General features: G+C 36.0%; 1 protein-coding gene across 4 annotated transcripts in view; it reads right to left on the bottom strand.

The window, feature by feature from the left end:
* The window catches only part of LOC101351142 (DENN domain-containing protein 1B), a 251,823-nt gene that overhangs the window by 111,532 nt on the left and 119,406 nt on the right, over positions 1-20,885 (bottom strand). For 3 of the 4 annotated variants that reach the window (XM_023730364.1, XM_023730365.1, XM_023730363.1), the window contains exons 5-8: positions 18,238-18,318; positions 15,018-15,077; positions 11,689-11,742; positions 8,966-9,076 (exon numbers count right to left, since the gene is read on the bottom strand). In XM_023730364.1, coding sequence (XP_023586132.1) covers positions 8,966-9,076; positions 11,689-11,742; positions 15,018-15,077; positions 18,238-18,318 — 306 coding nt within the window. The remainder of the gene's footprint in view (positions 1-8,965; positions 9,077-11,688; positions 11,743-15,017; positions 15,078-18,237; positions 18,319-20,885) is intronic. The other variant, XM_023730366.1, reaches the window with a different exon arrangement.

The following is a 20,885-nucleotide window of genomic DNA, read 5'->3' as shown; positions in this document are numbered from 1 at the left end:
ATTAAAAAAAAAAAAAAAAAAATTCTCTGGTAGAAAATTGCTAATTTTTTTTTTTAAGCAAAGGTTACATGGATACCAGCCTCTATCTTTAAAATTTCAGAATTTAAAAAGAAACCATTATCATCAATAGATAAAGATTCAAGTGTCAAAGGGACATCACCATCATTATTATTAATGGATAAAGAGTCAAGAATCAAAGAGATAAGCCAAACAGACACATTTCTACTTGTCAAAGAGACAAGTTTCTACTCTGGAATCTTCAGTTCAAACAAACACTTCATATTTCCCAATTAATTAAAAAATTTATTTTAAAAACTTTTCTCTGTTATGCTCACAAGTTCAAATATTAAATACATTCATATATATGTATGTATATACATATGCAAAATATACATACATATATATAAATAAATACATGTCCTCACAACTGGACCAATAAGCAACATCATGATAAACAGAGAAAAGATTAAAGTTGTCAAGGATTTCATTTTACTTGAAAATACAATCAACATCCATGGAAGCAGCAGTCAAAAAATCAAAAAAATGCATTGCATTGGGCAAATCTGCTGCAAAAGACTTCTTTAAAGTATCGAAAAGCAAAGATGTCACCTTGAAGACTAAGGTATGCCTGACCTAAGTCATGGTGTTTTCAATTGCCTCATCTGCATGCAAAAGCTGGACAACGAATAAGGAAGACTGAACAAGAACTGATGTCTTTGAATTGTGGTGTTGGCAAAGAATATTGAATATCCCATGGACTGTCAAAAGAACAAACAAATTTGTCTTGGAAGAAGTACAACCAGAAGGCTCCTTAGAAGCAAGGATGGCAAGACTACATCTCACGGAGGGATCAGGAGGGATCAGTCCCTGGAGAAAGACATCATGCTTGGTAAAGTAGAGGGTCAGTGGAAAAGAGGAAAACCCTCAACAATATGGACTGACACAGTGGCTGTAACAATGGGCTCAAGCATAGCAACAACTGTGAGGATGGTGCAGGACTGGGCAGCGTTTCATTCTGTTGTACACAGGATCACTATGAGTCGAAACTGACTTGACAGCACCGGACAACAACCACAATAACATGCATAAACGTAATTTAGTACACACAAATATACTTGACAATGAATTTTATACTGTATGTGAATGACAAGCTATATATCAGTAAATCAATTTTACAGATGGCTCTTCTAAACTACATCTGTTCCATAAGTCAGCACCTCATCGTTGTTGTTAGCTTCCACTGAGTTAGCCCCCAACTCAAGACAACCCCATGCACAATGGAATGAAACACTGCCTGGTCCTACGCCAACCCCATGTTGGTTGCAGACAGGACTGTTGTTATACATAGGGTTTTCATTTGCTGATTTTCAAAAGCAGATCACCAGGCCTTTCTTCCTAGTCTTAGTTTGAAAGCTTCATTGAAATCCGTTCAGCATCATGGCAACATGCGGTCCAGCAGATGGGTGATGGCTGCACATGATGTGCACTGGCTGGGAGTCGAACCTGGGTCTCTCACATGGAAGGTGAGAATTCTACCACTAAACCATCAGTACCCTGAAAATATTTATGGCAACTGAAAATAGACTGAACTAAGACAATGCACAGTTAGAATGGAAAAGAGAGGTTTAAGGATTAAGGAGGTGCAATCTATAGGACTTAGGTAGGGAAAAAAGATAGGAAGTAGCATTCACCAAATTAGCCCTATATAGTAATACGAAATTATGGGGGAAAGATAATGAATTCCATTTTAGAAATGTAGGGTGATGACATCCACAATGGGTTAAATTGTAGCATATAACCTAAGGAAGTTTATCTGAAGAGAAAAACTTCTCCAACTGCAAAATGAAAAAAATTGTAGTGTGTAAAATGTCTTAGCCATCTAGTGCTGCTATAACAGAAATACCACAAGTGGACGGCTTTAACAAAGAGAAATTTATTCTATCACAATCTAATATGTTAGAAGTCCAAATTCAGGGTGCCAGTTCCAGGGGAAGGCTTTCTCTCTGTGTCGGCTCTGGAGGAAGGTCCTTGTTACCAATCTTCCCTTGCTCTGAGAGCTTCTCCGGGCATGAACTCCAGGTCCAAAGGACACGCTCTGCTCCCGGCGCTGCTTTCCTTGGTGGTATGAGGTCCCCATGTCTCTCAGCTCACTTCTCTCTTTTATATCTCAAAAGAGACTGGCTTAAGACACTATCTAATCTTGTAGATCTCATTATAACTGCCACTAATCTATCTCATTACATCATAGTGATAGGATTTACAACACATAGGGAAATCACATCAGATGACAAAATGGTAGACAATCATACAATACTGGGACTCATGATATAGCCAAGTTGACAGATAATTTTGGGGAACACAATTCAATCCATGACATTCAACCCTTTGGTCCCAAAAATTCATGTCTTTGCCACGTGTAAAACATATTCACCCCATCATATCATAGTAAAAGTCTTAAATCAACTCCAAGTGTAAAATTCAAAAATTCCTCTTCATCTGTGAAATCTAGAATACAAGTTATCTGCTTCTAAAGTACAATGGTAGAACAGGCACAAGCTAGACATTTCCATTACAAATGGGAGAAACTGTAGGGAAAGAAGGTATAACAGGCACCGAGCAAGTCAGCAGAACATATTACATTAGCTCTCGAGGCTTTGAAAATAATCCTCTGTTCTCTGAGACCATTCACACAATAGCCCTGCCCTCCAGACTCTAGGTATTGGCCACACTCTCCTGATTCTGAGTGGAGGCCCCTCGGTCCTGGGCTTCAGCTCCACCTTCCAGGCCAACTGGGATGCTAACTCTGCTCCCTCGGACCACTCTCCTAGTCCATCTGAGTGGCAACTCGACCCTGAGAACCACCAGAGGCCATCGCTCCACCCTTTGAAACCCCCGAGATCGTGGCCGTATCTTCTGAGATTGAGGCAGCTCAGTTTCCTGTGTTCCTAGTGTCTTCAGCTTCTGCTTCCTGGTTCCTTGTCCTCTCAGCACTTGGGTCTCACACCTGCATCTGCCCTGCTGGGACAAGTGTTCCAAAACTCTGTATTTCCACCAATATGTGCCTGGAGGCATCCCACTCCACCAGTAAACTCTGGCCGGAAGACACTCAGCTCTCTCGCTCCTTGGGTCAGCAAGCCTAGCTCTACCGATAAGTGCCCAAAGGCACCCCACTCCGCCAGGAAGCCTCCTGCACAAGAGGCACTCAGCTCTCTCACTCTGTGGGTCGGCTCCACTGCCATCTCATGCTGGTCTCCTAGTTCTGCTGCTGCAGGTTCTCTGCCCCTGCCGCTTCTCTGCTGCTGCAGGTTCTCTGCTGTTGCTGGTCCTCTGCCACTGCCGCTCCTCTATCCATTCACAGTTTCAAAACCACTTCCACATTTTAGGTATCTGTTAGCGCAGCATCTTACTCCCAGTACCAAATTCTGCCTTTGTCACCTAGTGCTGCTATAACAGAAATACCACAAGTAGATGACTTTAACAAAGAGAAATTTATTCTATCACAGTCTAGAAGGCTAGAAGTCCAAATTCAGGGCATCAGTTCCAGGGGAAGGCACTGTCTCTTTGTCAGCTCTGGAGGAAAGTCCTTGTCATCAATCTTCCCTTGGTCTGGGGGCTTCTTTGCGCAGGAACCTCAGGTCCAAAGGACACGCTCTGTTCCTGGCACTGCTTTCTTGGTGGTATGAGGTCCCCATCTCTCTCGGCTCACTTCTCTCTTTTATATCTCAAAAGAGATTGGCTTAAGACACTATCTAATCTTGTAGATATTGTCAATATAACTGCTACTAATTCACCTCACTACATCATACTGACAGGATTTACAACACATAAGGAAATCACGTCAGATACAAAATGGTAAACAATCATACAGTACTGGGAATCATGACCTAGCCAAGCTGACAGATATTTTTGGGAGACACAATGCAATCCATGACAAAAACATATAAATATAAAAGGTACACTTTAAAATAAACACGCTGTACTCCGGAGCAGTTTTACTAAAAAAAAAACCAGAAATGATGTATTTTTTTCATATATTTAACATTGATAATCAACTGACAGCACAAAATTCAATCGTTCTTTGTCGAAAATACTACAGTAACTTGAAATTGTCAGAGGCCCTTTTTGTAGAAACCAGAGTTGACACAGAAACAAAGATTACAGACCCTAGAGGAATGACAATACACCCCTCAGATAATTCTGTAAGTGTTACACTGAAAGTTTGGTTCAGTAAATTAATAGTCAATGGTCTGCTGTTAGAAGACAAACGGACTAAACCATAAAGCAGTGCTTGTTTCTATGAAAAACAGGGCTCTTAGCGTCACAAGAGTTGGCAGATAAAAGTATCTCCAGTTTTCCTGTTCTAGGAGTCTCCTCTAACTGTCCTCCACACACCCCTTCCAACAAAGTGTTACCTCAACAGTCCCACTGCCACACTCCAGCCACATTTACTTATCACTAAGCGAAAAACACAGTGTTCAGAATAGCAGTATACAAGTCAAATGAGAGACTGGTAAGGAGAATTATGTATCTATTCTTTTATTGACATAATTGGCTGCTATGGGCTTTGGGAAGAATTAAAAATCTAAAAATCGTTCCTAGAATCTCTTTCCCTGAGAGGTCCTGATAACTATTTTTAACTGCACCACTGCTGCGGCAGCTTTAAAAACACAAAAAGAAAGAAATACACTTGATTATCTTAACCAGGAAGTAGACCTGGGTAATTTTTGTTCTTCTACCAACTGTTCAATTCTTAATCCCCAGGAAGGTTCTCTGTGCTTCAGGCTTCAAATTAAATGTTGATACTGGCGGCACCATTAAGAGACAAAACAAGATCATATATATAACCCAGATGGAGAGGTTAAAATCCTCTGGACTCTCCGTCAGTGAAATGAAACCTATAAAATCTATGTTTTAATAGCTAATTTTCTGGGGATCACAAGATTTCTTTTTGCATATGCCCTTGATAGAATTAATGAGAGGGCGAGAAAAGCATATGCTTAAATGCCTGGGGGCAACTATAACAAAGGGCGAAATTACAGTTTATTAATGCAATTCCAGCACTCACAGCTTATTGCTTGCTCTAAATAATACAGAAAGAACATGCATTACACAATCAAATCTCTGTAACTACTGTGCTTATAGATTTGAAGAGAGTGACATTGACCAGCTAGACGCTGGTCAAAATAGGAGCTAACATTTAGACATCTGCTTTTAAGAGAAGCATCTCTTCCACCTGCTTCTTCAGGCCACAAAGATACAGTCTAGTTAACATATTACTGACAGGATGACGAGAACACTCCTGTCAGACGCTGGCCAGCGGGTGTTTAAGACAAAATGTACAGCCCCAGCTGACTAGTTAGAGAGAGTCTGGTGAGGTACAATTATAGAGGCATATGACAAGGCTTCATGCCTGACTGATTTGAGAACCGATGACATGGCTTTAAACAGCAATCTTTCCTACCTTTGGTCACAAAACCGCAATAAGTCAACTGATACACTTCTGTAAAATCATGATTTATTCCTTTGCTTTGAATACATGAGACTCTGGTATGATGTTCAGCTAGTTTACCCGAGGTTCACTTGGGGCTTAAACAGCTAGGGCCTGCCTACAACATGCATAAAATCAATGTTCTTGCTCAGGATTGCCAGAAAACCCTTCTGTGTGTGCTTACTAATATACAACTCATTAGAATAAAAGCAAAAGTGATTACGTCCAAATTCACTCCAATCAAACATATAAAAATATAATAGTGGGTCCTAACACAATACCACACTATAAAATAAGGGTGAAAACCCGCTAAAATACAAAACATAACAATATTCTTGGTATTTTTGCTTACCTATCTCAAAACTAATTTTTTTTTATTTTGAAGTTTATCTCTATAAAGGTTACAAATTATAATTTTAAAACCAATAGCATCTAAAGAATAGGATCTTCATTTTAGCTGATTCTCTACCCGTGTATCATTACTAAAACCCCAGGCAAGCTATAAGGTTGACAAATATTTTATTATAGTTATTGGAAAATTATGATTGTGGAAAAGTCAATTATCCAGGCAAATAAAATTCCTGAAGCTACAACAGAATTATAAATATAATGATGCCTTAACTTACATGTATTCTTTCAATAATACAAGCTATAGATATAAAGTGGTGAAAAAATGGGCAAAACATAATTCCTTGCCTTAATATTAAGAACATTATAGTATTTGTGGTATGTAAAACAATATATGCATGTAAAAAGCTTAAAAATAAGTGAATTCATTAACTATTCCTTAATTACTCCTTCCTTGGAAGCCTCAATATTTCACAAAACTCTTTTAAAAATAGTTTATTTCTAATTTATGTTATGGTACTGGTCCTTGACCTTAAATGTTACTATGCATGGAATTCATAGCAGATTTATTTATATAAAGGATTTTTTCAAGATAGATTCAAATAAATCGGTTTCCCCCACATACAAGGTAAAGAGATCATGAAAGAGACCTTGACTTATGTTTCTTTTATCAGTTCTGTTGCCCCAGAGAGTGAACCAAAACAGAGCTGCTAACTTAGAAGTGACATCACCATTATGTTTTCATTAACAGTCATAAACACTTGGTATTAAGTTGACCTCAAAGAGAGGCAACAGATCCCTAAATAGTATCAAGCCGTTACTATAACAATTTTTTTAAGTCAAATAAAGTTAAAGCTAAAGGGTGTGCATGTTAATTAAGTTTTACTCTAAACTACAGATCTAGGCTATTAAAATAATTATACCTAATAATCATTGTGCGTTTATCTTTTGCAGGCATAACTGTAAGCACTTCATTGTGTGGGTGTGTGTGTGTACACTTTAATCCTCACAAACCCCTATGAGATCAAGACTAGTATTACTCCTATTTTGCACATAAAGAAACTGAGTTACAAAGAGGTTACTCAGTCATTAAGGGAAGATATAAATCACAACAAAGAGAAACACCAATATTTTTGAAAAACAAATACTCAGATTTATTTCTAATGGTTTTCTAACTAGAGTAGCTTGTATGTTCATTCACATAACTCACTCATTCAATTCTTCAGCTCTCTGCTCAAATATCACTTTATTAGACAGGTTTTCCATGACCACGCTAGATAAATAAAAACCTGCTCCTTGTCTCCTGTCTCACACACACACACACACACACACACACACACTCAGTTTATTCTTTACCCTTTGGCACTTATCGTCACATGACACAATAGTTATTTATTTGTTCATTTGTTTATTATCTGTTCCATCCCAACTGGATATAAGCTCCAAGAGGATTTGAACTTGACTTTGCTTACTGCTGAATCCTTAGTGCCAACAAAGTTCCTGGCACACAGTAGGTGCCTAATAAATATTTTTCATAAATTAATCCTTTTAGCAATTTGGTTCCTAGGCCTATATGATAGTTTGTATAAACTTGTTAATCTTTAAGAAAGTATCCATATAGAAATATCCTTTATAATCTTGAAAAAAATCATGTTTAAAAAAAGGAAGAGCAGTGGGAAGACAAAGAAGATGCTTTTACCTCAACGGAAAATTAAAAATGCCAGAAAGCAAAAATATAAAAGTACCAAATGTTTCAGACCAAATTTCTCAATATCATTCAAGAAACTGAAAATAATTACTTCTGTCACTGACTAGTATTTATTCTCTGATGTTATTACATCATTCCTCCACACTTACTACTTTAAATGCATGCGACAATGTATTTTTCAATATGTAAAATATTGCACTTTCAAATTTTTTGAAAAGTGGGCATATCAATATTACAATTCAAAAATTTCCAAATTATATATTTTTATATATTATATATAACAGAAATAACCCTAGAATTAGAACCAGGAGACCCAGTTTCACGTTACCTGTCCCCAGTAAGTTGTCTGCTTTAGGGTGGCCATGCAACTTCTCTGAAAGTAGCTTTAAAATACTAGAGAAAGCCTAACACTCCTTCTATCCTAAAATGTTAAATTACAGGTAATGATCATTGTACATTTATCTTTTGCAGGGATAATTCTAAGCACTTCATTGTGTGTGTGTGTGTGTGTGTGTGTACATGTTATAGGATGAGGTTTTTATTTCTGCTTTGGTCTACTTAGATGACCAAAATTAAAAAAAAAAGATGATTTTATTTTAATAAATTAAGCAACTTTGTAAAAAAGCAAATTCATGTAATACTGAACAATGGTTTTTCATAAAGTACCTCATAGATTACTCAAAACTATATCTGAACATATTAAAAATTAAAAGTAAAAAATATTACATTTTTTAATACTTAAACGGTAGAAAACATATGAGGAAATCTAGCAAATACTTTTGAATGCTTTTCTAAAACACGAGAAAAATCCTTCTATTCTCACTGCCTTTACCATAGTAAGGGAAACCTTCCAAAAGAACATTTTAGTGAGTGGCATAAAACCTGTGATTTAAAAAAAAAATAATAAAATGCTACTTTGACTTTTAAGTTATTATCAATCTGAAGAGCTCCTCCAAATCAGAACTATTATAGAATCTACTCCCAAACCACGACTCAGCAACAAAGATGAATCTACCTATTACCAGGTTAGGATAGCAGCTATTATCATGGCCCCTTGATTTCTTTCAAGTAGCTCCAATGGAAAAAGCCACAAGTGAATAAAAGATCTCATAATAGCTCTTAAGAATTCTTTATATGGTAGAAGGCACTAAAATGAACTCCAAAGAGTTTTAAAAAAAAAAAAAAAAACTCTCATCTCCTGATAAGAAAAAATAATTAACCTGACTTAACGCATCTGAGAAGGCCTCCTATAAATCAGACTTTTGTACTTCAAGAGCCAGATTAAAACCATATATCAAAAAAGTATGTAGATATTGTCTCATAAGTACACATAGAACATTTCTAAAACTGCAGAGGTTGGTAGGTCTTTTTGTGAAACGGTCAATACACTCTGATTAAAAGCAGAAGTGTGAAGTACTTACAGTGCTTAATTTTCTGGAGGTAATAATGATGCGCCTTTCATGTAGCATACTGGCATACAGTTGCAGCATATTGTTCACATCCACAGCAACAAAATATTCTGTAAGATTTCTCTGTACAAGTGAAAAATAATTGTGGAAGTTATAGCTTATGGTGATTATGAAGAAAAATATTTTATATACTTATAAAAAAGTCTTAAAGTTCAAAAGGTTTTATTATTAAAATGGTATTCATTAAAATAATTAAATTTAATACTACTCTGCTGCCACACGAAGCACTTAGCATTCTATTACTATTGAAGCATAACTCTACTCCAGAAAAATGTTTCTCAGAGAGGAATCAGAGGATTACATACTTCCCACCCTCCCTCCCCAAGTACTTGCAAAAGAGGTGGATTTCCTGGGCCCCAACCTAGACCTGCTAAATTACAACTTTTGGAGTATGACCCCAAGAATCTCCTTTTTTATCAGCTATTCCTGGCGATTCTTATATACACTGCAATTTGAGAACCACTGCTTCAGTGAATGCACTGGAGTCTTTGTATGTCTGCCATCCACTCAGTAAGGAGCTCTGATGGTGTAATGGTTAAGTACCCTGCTGCTAACCAAAAGGTAGACAGTTTGAACCCACCCAGAGGCTCCAAGGGAGAAAAGACCTGACGATCTGCTCCTGTAAGGATTACAAAAAATCTGATGGGGCAGGTCTACTCTGTCACTTTGGGTCACTGTAAGTCGAAAACTGCCTCAAGAACACCTAACAACATTCACTCAGTAGGCAGTATCATTGCCTGATAGTATGTACTATGCATGGAACACCCAAAGCATGAAATGGATTGATAAGGAAATCCTTTGGTTCCTTATTAAGAGAAATTCCTTGGTTATATTCCATGTCAGGCCTGCTTCATATCACTATAAACAAATATACTTTACTGATGGTCTGATCCAATTCCTTGATTTAGCATTTTAAATTATTTCTCCCAAATAAGAACAAACTTGGGATAAACTACATCAACTGTAAAAGACTTTTAGATTCTCTCCTTCTTATTACTCTTTAATTTTAATTTTCTATACTCTGACCTAAGCATCTGAAAACAACAAAGTAATGAAAGACTAAATAACATACAGTAATAAACTGACATCATAGTACCAGATGGACTATGACTTATAAGGCTAAAACTTTTAGCTGGGTAAGAAAACAAGAAGTCATATTGTTTCTTCAATTTCCAAAAGGCAGAAATTTCACCAGGACAACTGGTAATAATGGCAGGGCATATCAGCAAAACCTATAACCATCAGTGGGTGATGTTGACTTTGGTGAGGAGAGGTTCATTTCCTGTTTTTTTCTATTTGAACCCTACACTCTTCCAGTTCAACTATTTATAAAATGACTTTTATGGCTTTTGGCATTAATATTTTTCCTATAATCTCAAAGAAAGATTAATTTCTAGGTGGGGAATTACTTCTCAACATAGAATGCTGCCTTATATTTATGTCACTGCAGTTTTGTTTTTTTAAATAGGACTTTTTGTTCACAGACAACTTCAAAATAAAATATGTTAATTAAGATGTAAAAATATATACTCTCAGTAACAGTTTGCCTTAGAATGGTTGTTTCTTTAACACTTTCAGAATAATAGCCTTTAAAAAAAATGTGAGGTTTGTTAAATCAAGCTGTTAGTTGTTTGATAAAAAATTTAAGAAAAAGGCAACTAGGGAAGAGGGTTGAAGAGGGTGAACTCTTACTTTCTATTAGAAACTCTGACATGAAGAGACCAGGGCCCCATAGTCAAAGCATGGTAAGTCAGCTTCGAGAAAAGCATACAGAGTACCTGGCCCACAATGCACAGCACGTAAGCCTTTAGAGACTATAAACCGGCCTGAGAGCTTTGATGGTGTATCTCAGGCCCACATTAGGCGCAGCTTGATGCAAAGTCTTTCATAGCGGTTATCTGTATTCAGCTGTACTGGAAACTCTGTGGGGCAGTTCTACTTGTCTTACAGGGTCGCTATGAGTTGGAATCGATTTGACCGCAACGGGTTCAGTTTTTCTGGTTTTATCCAAAAGCATAAAAACATATTTTTCATTTCCACTCATCCATGTAAACTTTTCTACAGAGTATCACTTTTTAACGACTATTAAAACACAGAAAACATTTCCAGCAAGGCTACACTTAGGACTCTAAGTAAAATGCAAAATTTCGCAATTTTTATAATTTTTGTAGTATCCCTCAAGTCTTATAAAATACTATTAAGTTAAAATCAGAAACTCAGATACAGGACTTCCAAGATTTAAACAGCTACGTACAAGGAATCTAAAATACTATGCTCAGTACACTGAAGTAACTATGTATTTTTATTTTATGTGAAAACATTTTCTAATGCCAGTATTCATTCCCCACCAGCAAAAGCCATCTCCTGAGATACCTCTTCTACTTGATACAGGGGAGCTCAGGATCTAATTGGACATATGAGATCCTTCTTCACTATGCCAAATGACAGAAATCGCTTTCCTCATATAATTTTCCCTATCTACAATCAGATACTAGGAAAGGAGTAAAGGAGCAGCTCAATAAATAAATAAGCAGATAACAGTGGTGTTATCCCTTTCTTCATTATTTCTCAAAATCAACACAGATAATCACAATGTATTCTATTTCTCTAAACAGTGAGAGCAAAAGAAATAACACTTGACCTAGAACACGTCAAGGAGAAAACAGAAAACTTACACTCTCGGGTATTGTTGGGAGTCCAGTTACATCAGGGGCAATGAAGTAGGAATGCTAATCACAGAAATAAATCACATAAGAAAAGGAGAATTAAACATTTGGTGTCACAGCATATAGTCTATATAATTTGGGATAAAAATAAGAAAAAACATATCAACCAAATTAAGAAATATCATGGGCTAACACTCAGATTTGTTGAATTTGAAAAATCCTTACATGAGATAGGAGGTTTACATGAGCTTTAACACCACATTTCTCATACAAAGAGTTAAGTGTTAGTTAAAATATTTGAATTTAAAATTTAACAGTAATATTTTCAGAAAAGCACCCTGGGAAACGTTTAGTAAGAGAAAAAGAAAAAAACAGTACATTACTGAGAGTTGTTGTTTTTTTTTTTAAATATATATGCTCATAAAGCACATTTAGTTTCACTAGACTGGAAAATTAAGGCTCACCTGCCCAAGGATATATCAAAACCTAGTAAGATTCCTGCATTTATATGGAAAGTCATAACAATTCTTTTTTACACATCAGCCACTATATTGTTTAGAAAGTAGCCATAAAGCATAATTTTTAAGTATTTTTAAACTTCTTAAAAGCGTACTCATCCCAAAAAATGACTCTTCATATATTCATTAAAAAATGATAATTGGCTTCTCTACTGTTCAATCCTTTGATACTGCAAATTGGGGCTTGCATTTTTTCTTCAGATTTTTGGCTTGAGAAATGTCAAGCGTGTTCTTCCCTTTTGGTTTTCTAACTCCAACTTTTGGCACATTTCATTATTATACTTTACTTTGTCTTCTCAAGGCACCCTTTGAAATCTTCTGTACAGTTCTCTTCATCATTTTTTCTGTTCACTTTAACTATTCTACAAAAAAATTGAATGATGCAGGAAGCATCAAATGAAGATGAAAGGAATACACAGAGTCACTGTACCAAAAAGAACTGGTCAACGTTCAACCACTTCAGGAGGCAGCATATGATCAAGAACCAATGTTACTGAAGGAGGAAATCAAAGCTGCACCAAAGGCATTGGTGATAAACAATGCTCCAGGAACTGACAAGATACCAACTGAGCTGTTTCAACAAATGGATACAACACTGGAAGCACTCACTCATCTATGCCCAGAAATTTTGAAGATGGCTACCTGGACAAACGAATGGAAGAGATGGATATTTATGTCCATTCCCAAAGAAAGTGATCCAACGGAATGCAGAAATTATCAAACAATATCATTAATATTACACGCAAGTAAAATTATGCTAAAGATAATTCAAAAACTGTTGCAGCAGTACATCGACAGGGAACTGCCAGAAATTCAAGCTGGCTTCAGAAAAGGACGTGGAATGAGGGACATCACTGCTGATGTCATATGGATCCTGGTTGAAAGCACAGAACGCCAGAAAGACATTCACCTGGGTTTTATCAACAATGTAAAGACATTTGACTGTGGGGATCATAACAAATTATGGATAACACTGAGAAAAATGGGAATTCCAGAACACTTAACTATGCTCAAGAGGAACCCATACATAGATTAAGAGGCAGTTGTTCAAACAGAACAAGGGGAAACTGTGTGGTTTAAAATCAGGAAAGGCGTGCATTAGGGTTGTATCCTTTCACCATACTCATTCAATCTGTACGCTGAGCAAATAATTTGAGACGCTGAACCAGATGAAGAACGTGGCATCAGGATTGGAGGAAGACTCATTAACAACCTGCAATATGCAGATGACACAACCTTGCTTGCTTAAAGTGAAGAGGGCTTGAAGCACTTACTGATGAAGATCGAAGACCACAAACTTCGGTATGGATTACACCTCAACATAAAGAAAACAAAAATCCTGACAACTGGACCAATAAGCAACATCACGGTATTACGGGGAAAATACTGAAGTTGTCAAGGCTTTCATTTTACTTGGATCCACAACCAATGCCCATGGAAGCAGCAGTCAAGTAATCAAACAACATATTGCATTGGGCAAATTTGCTGCAAAAGAGCTCTTTAAAGGGTTAAAAAGCAAACATGTCACCTTGAGGACTAAGGTGAGCCTGACCCAAACAAAAAAACAAACCAAACTTGTTGCCATCAAGTGCATTCTGACTCATAAAGATCCTATAGAACAGAGTAGAACTGCCCCACAGGGTTTCCAAGGAGCAGCTAGTGAATTCAAACTGCTGACCTTCTTGGTTAGCAGCCAAGCTCTTAATCACTGCACACCTGACCCAAGCTATGGTATTTTCAGTCACCTCATATGCATGCAAAAGGTGGACAATAAATAAGGAAGACTTAAGAAGAATTGATGCCTTTGATTCAGGGTGTTGGCGAAGAATACTGAATATACCATGGACTGCCAGAAGAACAAACAAATCTTGGAAGAAGTACAGACAGAATGCTCCTTAGAAACAAGGATGGCAAGACTTCGTTTCACGCACTTTGGACATGTTATCAGGAGGGACCAGTCCCTGGAGAAGGACATCATGCTTGGTAAAGTAGAGAGTCAATGAAAAAGACGCAGACCCTCAATTAGATGGATTGACACAGTGTCAGCAACAATGGGATCAAACACAACAACGATTGTGAGGATGGCACAGGACCGGGCAGTGTTTCTTCTGTTGTACACAGGGTCTCATGAGTTGGAAATGACTCAACGGTACCTAACAACAACAACTGTTCAAAATAAGACAGCACTTAAAAGAGATATTTATATAAAAGCCATACTGCGTATGCCTTCAAGTTTTCCATAATGTTGCCAAATGGAACCACCCAGAATCAGAGTTCAATAAAATCACCAAAAAACATTTTATTTTCTGTTCATATTAATCTCCAAATTATTTAATATTTTCATCACAAAAGAACATATTGAAAGATTGGAAAAGAAACATTCTGGCCAATATTGAGCACAGTTGAGCTAGTCAGAACAAGGCTAGTAAGCATCACCCATAAGGGATAATTTTTCCAGGGCAGAAGAACAATATGAGATAAATCACAAGGTCTCTTAAGATCTTGTGACAAACAAAAAATATGACAGGAATCTCATGCTATGAGTGTACTTCAACATGAATACTACCAAAAATGAAGAACATGCATAGACTTAGATACTTTTATTTTGGAAGGGTTTTTAATAGCACTATATTTCATAACAATTATTTAGAAGATAGTATAAACAGAAAATATAACTCCCAATAATTAAATTTCTTAGAAGAGTCAAATTTACCATTTCTCAAAGGACTGCAGTGAATATTAAAGAGAGTGAAAGAAGTAATTATTTTCCCAATTTAATAGTGATTTTTTTTTTTAGAAGCCAATGCCCTTTTCACTCACCGGTGCTAGGGAGGGTTGATCTTTCAGAACTTGCTCACTGGCAATAAATATCTCTTGGTTCTTATAGTACATGAGAGAAAAAATGAACATTTTACTTCGATGGGGGAAGCTTACACAACAGTTTGCTGTGTATTTAAGAGAAAGCCATGTAGTCACATTATCCACTAAAAATACTTGAATAATATTAATCACAAATGTTATCTTAAATGTTGATTTGCTAGATCTTATGCTAGAAAAATCCTATAGAAACTACTTTCATCCTGTAAGAATATAAAATGCTGGGCTACTTACTTTGAAATGCAGTTTCAAAATAAGAATTCACATTAGATACTAACTTTTCAAAAAATCTCTGTGATAGTTTAACGGCTATAATGACAAGTCTCAAAAAATTCATGTGCTAGAGCATTCATGAAACGTGAAGTTTTAAGAAAATCGTAATAGTCTCTCTTTTAGGACTTGTAACATTTTTCTACGGGAAATTCTACAAAAAACCAATTTTCTATCCATTTGTAGCACAACAAAAACTACTATGATCATCAGTTCAATCTGGCATCACGAAACTAAAAAGCCTACTCGTATTTGAAGACAAATGCTCTAATCCCAATTTGAGAGTCATTAACAGCACAGCACTGGGCCTCTTACGTTGGTAGTCTATTGCTGAAATCACCTGCAGTTATTAAGTGAACTATGCACTGTTTTATCACCCAGTTGATTTTACCAATACTTAAGACACTATATTTGAGAATAAGTTTACTAGATTCAAAAGCTATCACAGGCTATTGATTCAAAAGCCTAGAAGAAGTAAGGCTTAGTTGTGGAATTACCATACATAAAAATAAAACATAGTCACTTGAATTCCTTAAACGACATTATTTCAGCAACAGTTTAAAATATCCTCTCAAAATATCTCTAGCGTAAGATTTAGCAACTTCAATTCATTAACAACTAACACTTCAACAGCTCTTCATGTTATGGCTATATATATCATTTACTGTATTCCCAAAACAACTTTCGGATTCTCTCTAAAAAGCTGAATTACTCAATTTCTCATATAGAGAAAAGGGATTATGAAAAACAGAGTAACTTTTCTTTCCTAATAGCATGCATTTAGTGACTGTGACTCAAACCAAAATCTTCTAGTTTACTGTTCTTTCTACTTTACCATGTTGATTTTCTATGCACAGAGAACTTAGGTAAAGAGGTCTAGAATTCTTAGATTTACAGTTATTAAGTGTTTTCATCTCCAGTATTTTTGAGATGTATTTTTGTAAGATATCTATGTACTTCTAAGCAAACATGATACTCAAATTTAAAGGGCACATTTTTATTTCTCAGTAATTTACAATAGCTGCCTCCATTATCTTGGCACCTACTCTTTCCTTAATCCGCTAACAAAACGTTAGCTTCACTTTATAAATAAAACTCTTTCAAATAAAAATGATATCTTTTTGGAAAAAACGAGGTTTTTCTTCATTCTCCTTGACACTTTTCCTCAGCCATTAACCATAAACCTTGCATACTGGCTTCCATGACCTAAAAGTTTGAGTTTCTCCTCGACTGCTCCTCCTCCTCTAATTCTTTCACTGGCTCGCCTTTCTCTTTCCAGACCGCCTATCTGGGCAATTCCAAAGCTTTAGACCTTCAGCTTTCTGCTCCATGCTCTATATACCCTACCCTTTAAATAGCTCAATTATTCCTACAACTAGATAACTCCCAAATTTGGGATGAAAATTCCAGGGGTGTCCTGAGCTCTCCTGCTCCCAATTTCTAAATGACTACTAACCGTTTCTACTTGTATGTAACAAATGAGGATAGACATAAAGTAGCAGAGAAGATCACAGGAGAGAAAGAACACTTTAACCTGTTACAACAAAAGGTTTCACAATGGTGGAAATTGAGCTAGTTCTAGACGAAAAACGGTTATCCTACCAAGAGACCTTAGTTAAAAAAAAAAAAAAGGTGTGTGAGAAGCATGATGTTCATTCAAGAAACTGAACCAAACAATGTGACCAGAACAGAGAATCAACTAAGGGAGAAAATAAAATGAGACAGAAAAATAAAAAGTTGGATTGCAGGTAAGAAGTGGATAGTCCTGAAAGCCCAGCCAAAAGTTTGAACAAATTCTACAGAAAAGGGGGAGCTACAAAATGTTTTCAGCAGGGAATTTTGTAGTTTAATGAAGATGAATCTGACAGTCCTTTGCAGAGAGGACTGAAAAAAAGAAGAGAGACTCTACGCTAAAGACTACTTGAAGTGCTAAGCACCTGAACTAGGGTGCTGACAGTGGGAAAAATGTAATATAAGAGAATACTATTATTAAATAAAATTACAGAGGAAGATTTAGGCAAGAAGTTGTTACCAAAGAAAACATATAATCAGGATAACAGTTTCCTTATCTAGCAAAAACACAAAAGATCTATTAATACTATTACATACATTTCAAGTTACCTTAAGTTCCCTTGTATCATATTTTTTTCTTCTTTATTGTAACAAAAGTTTATTATTCTTTTGGAGGAACCACAAGCAACGTGAATAAATTTTAACATTCTATTCACTATGCCAAATTAATGAAGAATATTAAGAAAATATCTACCTTTTATGATCATGAATCTTGAACATTTTATAAAACCCCAAAAGCTATTAGTATATTTTTAGATATAGATGGCACAGTTCATTGAAAGTTTCAATAGTAAATAATCTGTCCCACCACAGGCTTGTTGATTTGACAAACTTCAATCATATTTCCAGGGTTTTGTGATTACACTAGAAGATGTGCTCAATCAAAAGGAATGAACAAGGGACTTTGGACTTAGAATTTTTATCATATAGTTATATGTTACATGCCATTTTCAATTCTTATTATGTATTGTTTCATTTTTAAGAGGGGTGTGTGTGTGTGTGCGTTCCTTTATTATGCAGTGATTTCAAAAATCAATGTCCCTAACAACCAAAATATCCTCAGGGATTTGGTTATTTTTAATGCATAAACGAAGAAAGTCTTTGGTTTATAACAGCTACCGAAGTACACACCTGATATTTCAAGTTAAGATAGTTAAAGCATATCAGAAAGTCTCAGTATCATCACTTAGTAATGTTAGTACTAGCACTGAAGTTTTCTGAGATCAGAGGTAACTTGACAGAGAGTTTGTCGAAGGTGTATGTATTCTTAAATGAGTAACTGTTATTACTCCATCAAAACAATTACCAACTGAATACTTACCACACTTAAGTTGATAGGAGTATTTGCCTTTGGTACTGGGTGGTTATACAGGGACTTGAGAGTTTCATTCAAATCACTCTCCTAGAGGAAAAACAAGTACATTCTATAAATGAAAGTATACCAAGCAACAATTAGAACTACCTGGTAAAATCAATTACTCTGCCATCTCATATCAGACATGTTTTATGAAAACTGCTTTCCACAGGAACATTTCAAATAACTGTAACTGAAATATATATAATAAATATTGAAAACATACTCACATATCTTTATCCAGAAAGAATGTTTCTATGTAACATGAATATATATTTGGCAAAACTTAGTCATTTTAAAAATTGTTATTAAAAAATGCACTTAGTGATAAAATACACAGACATAGAAGGAAAGCATTTAAATCATTAAATTAAGAAAAACGAGATTGAGTAAGAATAGTAATACAATTTTTATCAGATCACATTGTTCTCCCATTTTTCATTTTCATTTTAACTTGTTGTTATGTACTGAATTGTGTCCCCCAAAAATGTGTGTCAACTTGGTTAGGCCATGATTCCCACTATTGTGTGGCTGTCCTCTATTTTGTGATCTGATGTAATTATCTTATGTGTTGTAAATTCTAATCTCTATGATGTTAATGAGTCAGGACACAATCTACAGGATTAGGTTGTTTCTTGAGTCAATCTCTTTCGAGACATAAAACAGAGAAGTGAGCAGAGAGGAGTGTGACCTCCTACCACCAAGAAAGAAGAGCCAGGAGAATAGCGTGTCCTTTGGATCCAGGTTCCCTGCACTGAGAAACTCCTAGACCCAGGGAAGATTGATGACAAGGACCTTCCCCCAGAGCTGACAGAGAGAGAAAGCCTTCCCCTAGAGCTGGCACCCTGAATTTCGATTTTAGCCTCCTAAACGGTGAGAGAATAAATTGGTTTGTTAAAGCCATCCACTTGTGGTATTTCTGTTAGAGCAGCACTAGATAACTAAGACACGTGGCAAATGTAACTTTTAAGGAATAAAAATAATTTAAAAAAGATTACTGTACTAAGATATGCTTATAATATACAGGTTATTCTAAATACTTCTTTTCTAAGTAGCTATTAGTTACTAGTTGACCCAGAATAAATGTGATTAAATAAAACATATAACAAATTTAATTTATAGGACTTGCACAATAGTGTACCCTTTATGTGCACATCCACTTTTTCTGAATCACACATATAAATCTAATAATAAATATACAAAATATTGTTTCCATAAACAGTTGCTTTTATTCTCCTTTTAAATTGTTATGTTGGAAAGAATAGACCAAAGAAAAATCAATTGTTATGGGAAGGTGATAATTAATTTTAAGGGATTTGGACATTAAACACAAGGTTTCTCACGACTTCTCTTATGATCTGTCCCTCTACTGACGTAGACATTTACTAAAACAGATCTCTAAAGATCTCTAAAGCATAAACTCAAAACTGCCTATCTGAAATTTCCTTTAGAATGGCCTTAAAAAGGGGGCTGGGGGAGGTGATATAAAATAAACAATTCATCTTTTGAACACTTAAACAATGAAATGTACCATACATAATTGTAGATGATATTGATATTGTCTATGTGAAATTCATATAACTACACAAATTTTTAATAATCCTAGCTTTTAGAAATCCTAGACTTACTATATATTTTTATTCACAGTAAAAATGTACAATAGTACGTAGCAAAAATGTACTCGTCCTACGTAGCTCATATAAGGATAACCTGAATTATAAATATTCTAAATATCAATCTAAACAGTCTGTAGCATTGGATTGAAAATGAAAAGAAGAAAGTATTACAATTACAAATTTACTTTCGATTGTTTAATTAATACTATGAATTTCTAGTTCATAGATACAGGATGGTAAAGACACAAAGATAGTAAAGACAATGACACAAGGATCAAAGACACCAAACCAACCCAAAAAACCCATTGCCATTTAATAGATTCCAACTCATAGGGACCCTACAGGACAGAGCAGAACTGCCCCGTAGGGTTTCCAAGGAGTGGCTGGTGTATTCAAACTGCCCACCTTTTGGTTAGCAGCCATGGCTCGCCGTAGCTCTCTCAACCACTGCACCAAGGCTCTAGTAAATAATGGAGCCAAGTTAAATCCAAGATTGCAGATTTGTAGTATAGGGCTCAATCAAACCACATGGCCAAAAGTTCAATTATATTTTTATTACCCATGACTGTGTTACATTAGGATCCCTGGTGGCGCAGTGGTTAAGCACTTAGCTGTTAACTGAAAGGTTAGCAGTTCAAACCTACCAGCAGTTCTACAGGAGAAAGATGTGGCAGTCTGCGTCCAAAAAGATTTACAGCCTTCGAAGCCCTGTGGGGCAATTCTAATCTGTCCTATAAGGTCTCTATGAGTTGGAATCAACTGGACATCCATCAATGGGTTTGGTTTTTTGGAGGTTAAGTTACTTAATGAATATTTGTGAAGATTTTAAATTCTAAGGTGACAACTCTCTCCCTTTACTTGGGCACGCTTAAGACACAATTAACCTGAGTGTGATGAGAATGAAAACTAATCTCTGTATTAGAAAGATATGTAGAAGGACTTTAAAAACGCAGTTATGGATTATCCACACCGTATTTCTTCCTACTCCCCCATCCCCCA

Source organism: Trichechus manatus, unplaced genomic scaffold, assembly GCF_000243295.1.
Source record: "Trichechus manatus latirostris isolate Lorelei unplaced genomic scaffold, TriManLat1.0 scaffold00035, whole genome shotgun sequence".
NCBI lineage: Eukaryota > Metazoa > Chordata > Mammalia > Sirenia > Trichechidae > Trichechus > Trichechus manatus.
This window is presented reverse-complemented; position numbering and strand designations above follow the sequence as displayed.